Source organism: Heterodontus francisci, unplaced genomic scaffold, assembly GCF_036365525.1.
Source record: "Heterodontus francisci isolate sHetFra1 unplaced genomic scaffold, sHetFra1.hap1 HAP1_SCAFFOLD_83, whole genome shotgun sequence".
In the NCBI taxonomy this organism is placed as follows: domain Eukaryota; kingdom Metazoa; phylum Chordata; class Chondrichthyes; order Heterodontiformes; family Heterodontidae; genus Heterodontus; species Heterodontus francisci.
The window spans coordinates 6,431,034-6,435,199 of NW_027141917.1; the positions used below are offsets into that span (position 1 = coordinate 6,431,034).

Here is a 4,166-nt window from a genome sequence, read left to right on the forward strand (position 1 = left end):
ATTATACTGTTTAAATGTTATTTGAGTAAATAGATCCACATAATCCTAGTGAATATAAATAATCATATATAAGTTGATCAGTAGAGAGAGAAGGTTATCATAGAATGATAAAAGGGGGGAATGTGGAAGTGAGCAGAAAGGCATGGCACAATGCTTAATGGGAAATATAGCCAAGTTAGGAATAGTAGCTTTGCTGAGCTTTGATTTTAAGTGGCAGAAACCACAATGAAATAGCTAAAAGCAGAGTGTGTGCAAGCTGTGGCAGCCACAGCACTTCAGACCAAGGAAGTCATTTTACCTCGAAGCTATTACAAGAAATAGTTAGGGGATTGGGAATCCAATGGGACTTCCATACCCCTTGGCACCCTCCCTCTTCAGGGCGGGTGGAAAGAATGAATCAGACCTAAAAGAAACACCTGTCCAAACTGATACTTGAAACAAGGTTACCCTGGACAGAATGTTTACCTATAACGATACTCAGAATTCGGACAGCCCCTAGAAAAGATGTGGGACTGTCCCCCTATGAAATGCTATTCGGAGTACCCTATATGGGAACCAGGGGCGAGATGCCAATCTTAGAAACTAAAGATTCGTTTCTAAAGAACTATATACTGGCGTTGTCTTCCTCATTGTCATTCCTCAGGAAGCAAGGCCTGTTAGCACAGACCCCACCTCTCGAATTTGCAGTGCACAAGATCCAACCAGGAGATTGGGTTCTGGTGAAATCGTGGAAAGAGACTAAACAACAACTGAACTGGGAAAGACCATACCAGACTCTCCTAACTACTGAAACAGCCATAAGAACGGCAGAAAGAGGTTGGACCCACTACACAAGAATCAAGGGGCCGGTACAACCCCCGGCCGAGGAAGGAACTTGGACAACCGAATTAACAGAAGAACCATTGAAAATAAAGCTAAAAAGACTTTGAGTAACGAACTTTTTTTAATATATAACGGTGCGAGCGCGGAAATACTGCCTGTAATATTGTGTGCCTTCTCTCTTTCTTTTCAAAAGTAGCCAGGAAATAAAATGGGTTGGATGTTTTTGTATTACCCACTTCCAATTAGACAACAAGGTGTTTGCAGTAACAGTTAGAGAAGGGAAAAAGAAAGGTGAATTAAAATGTTGTTTTCAGGTAACAATAGATAAGACTGGTAAACCATCTAACAAACTAAAAGGGACCTCTCATAATGATCCTAACATAGTAAAAATAAGAGAGGTAAAGGACCTGAGAAAGACAATTGAGATAGAAACCGGTTACGGGGACACAAATGCCTGGGTAGAATGGATAAAATATACTGTAAAAAGTTTGAACAAAAACAATTGCTATGCTTGTGCATCTGGTAGACCGATAGCTCAAGTAGTACCTTTCCCGCTGGGGTGGGAGCGTGACCGAAAGGGCATGGAATGCATGTTAGCCCTATATCAGGATAAGACGGCTTGGGGTATTCAAACTTGCATATCCTTGTCAATAATGTTCCCTCCCCTAGAGAAAAAGGATTCAAGGACTCCCCCTTCATTTTTAGCCACCAGTGTGAATCACACATCATGCGTATGTCGACACGGTGCGGAGCTAACCAGAAATATGGGAGAGTTGAAGTCATGCATAGAGACTGAGGACGTAACTGGAAGAGTCAGGGGAGGGAACAACTCATCATTGAATGTTCCCAGAGCGGATTTATGGTGGTATTGCGGAGGAAAAATCCTGAGACAGACCTTACCCTCCCAGTGGAAGGGGACGTGCGCAATTGTTCAATTGGCAATACCATTCACCTTGGCATTTGAGAAACAAAAGATAATAACGAGGGAAAGGGGTAAAAGGGAAGTGATAGCGAACTCTTTTGACGACCAGGTGTACTTGGATTCCATAGGGGTCCCAAGAGGGGTACCTGATGAATTCAAGGCCCGAAACCAAATAACCGCCGGTTTCGAGTCTTTGTTTTGGTGGGTCACTATTAACAAAAATGTAGATTGGATAAATTATATTTATTACAACCAACAAAGATTTATAAATTATACTAGAGATGCGGTAAAAGGTATAGCTGAACAATTAGATGCCACTAGTAGAATGGCTTGGGAAAATCGACTGGCTCTAGATATGATCTTAGCAGAAAAAGGAGGTGTGTGTATAATGTTAGGAGGGAAATGTTGCACATTAATCCCAAATAACACAGCACCCGATGGTTCAATCACCCGAGCACTGCAAGGGTTAACAACTTTAGCAGAGGAGATGGCCGAAAATTCAGGAGCAGACACTTCCCTGACAGGGTGGCTTGAATCCTGGTTTAGAAAATGGAAAGGCATGATAATCTCGGTTTTTACCTCCTTGATCATGGTTGTCGGAATACTAATAGTCATCGGGTGTTGTATTATTCCTTGTGGAAGAGGGCTGACACAGCGATTGATTGAGACAGCTTTGACGAATCAGATGTCAATACAAAGAGGCCAGGAAGAAAGTATGTACCTGTTAGGTAATGACAAAGTGGATAGTATCAACAGAAATACAGACATTGAAAAGGCAGCTGAAATAATGCTCAGAGGATTTGAGAGGACATATGAGAACCCTCCGCAGTATGGAGAAAACAACAAGGATTAAGTAAAAGAAAAGGGGGAATTGTGAGAATAAGAAATACTGAAATGTTGTTTCTACAGCTTGTGGAAAGTTACCAAGAAGTCATTTGTGCACAACATAATGAAATCACTGAAAAAGTGAACTGATAAGGGTCTGTAAGTGGAGACCTTAAGACAGTACATCACTGAAAAAGTGAACTGATAAGGGTCTGTAAGTAGAGACCTTAAGACAGTACATCACTGACAAAGAGAACTGATAAGGGTATGTGGAGACCTTAAGACAGTACATCACTGACAAAGAGAATTGATAAGGGTATGTAAGTACAGACCTTGGGACAGTACATCACTTAAAAATTGTGCTTAGGCCGATAAAAGAGGAACAGCAAGAGTTAGAACAAAGGATGTAGTGAATAAGAAACTGCCCCACGAAGATAAAGGCTGACAGCTGCAAGTTAAAACACATAATGGAGAGCCAAATAAGGTAAAACAAAAACAAGAGTTAGGGGCTAGAAAGTTAGAGTAGGGGGAGAAGTAAACAGAGGAGGAGACTGTAGCAACCATAGGATAGGTTAGTGTCATAATACGTTATAACCAATAATGTAAAATAAAGGCGTGGACAAATGGATTTGTATTGTATAAACATGAACTGAATATGTTGATCGGTGTGCCTGCTTGTTGGACACCCGATCTTGCAAGACCGTTAAATAAACTTACTTCTTCAGAGTTTGACTTGGTGTAAATTATTATCAAGTGGGCTACGTTTCTCACATCCCCTGAGTCGGTGAGACAAAGACAGGGGGCGGATTACTCATCCCCTAAATTTGTGAAACCGAGACAAGGGGCGGTCTACTCATCCCCAGAGTTTGTGACACAGAGACAGGTAGCGGTCTACTCATCCCCTGAGTCTGTGATACAAAGACAGTGTGCGGTCTACTCATCCCCTGAGTCTGTTATACAAAGACAGTGTGCGGTCTACTCATCCCCTGAGTCTGTTATACAGAGACAGGTAGCGGTCTACTCATCCCCTGAGTCTGTGATACAAAGACAGTGTGCGGTCTACTCATCCCCTGAGTCTGTGATACAAAGACAGTGTGCGGTCTACTCATCCCCGGAGTCTGTTATACAGAGACAGGGGGCGGTCTACTCATCCCCTGAGTCTGTTATACAGAGACAGGGGGCGGTCCACTCTTCCCCCGAGTGCGTGATATAGAGAAAGAGGACAGTCTACTCATACCCTGAGTCTGAGATGCAGAGACAAGGGGCAGTTTACCCATCCCCTGGGTCTGTGATACAGAGACAGGGGGCGGTCGACTCATCCCCTGAGTCTGTGATGCAGAGACAGGGGGCAGTCTGCTCATCCACTGAGTGTGTGATACAAAGACAGGGGTTGGTCTACTCATCCCCTGAGTTTGTGATACAGAGACAGGGAGCAGTCTACTCATCCCCTGAGTCTGTGATACAGAGACAGGGGGCGGTCTACTCATCCCCTGAGTTTGTGATACAGAGACAGGGAGCGTTCTGCTCATCCCCTGAGTCTGTGATACAGAGACAGGGGGATGTCTACTTATCCCCTGAGTCGGTGAGACAAAGACAG

General features: G+C 43.4%; 1 protein-coding gene across 1 annotated transcript; it reads left to right on the forward strand.

Annotated features, from left to right (window-relative positions):
• Nucleotides 1-983: 983 nt before the first annotated feature.
• On the forward strand, nucleotides 984-3,267 carry LOC137365645 (uncharacterized; the record flags this gene model as incomplete). Its single annotated transcript, XM_068028014.1, has 1 exon — nucleotides 984-3,267. A coding segment is annotated over one exon (1,614 nt), but the record flags the coding sequence as incomplete, so codon positions are not given.
• Nucleotides 3,268-4,166: the final 899 nt, after the last annotated feature.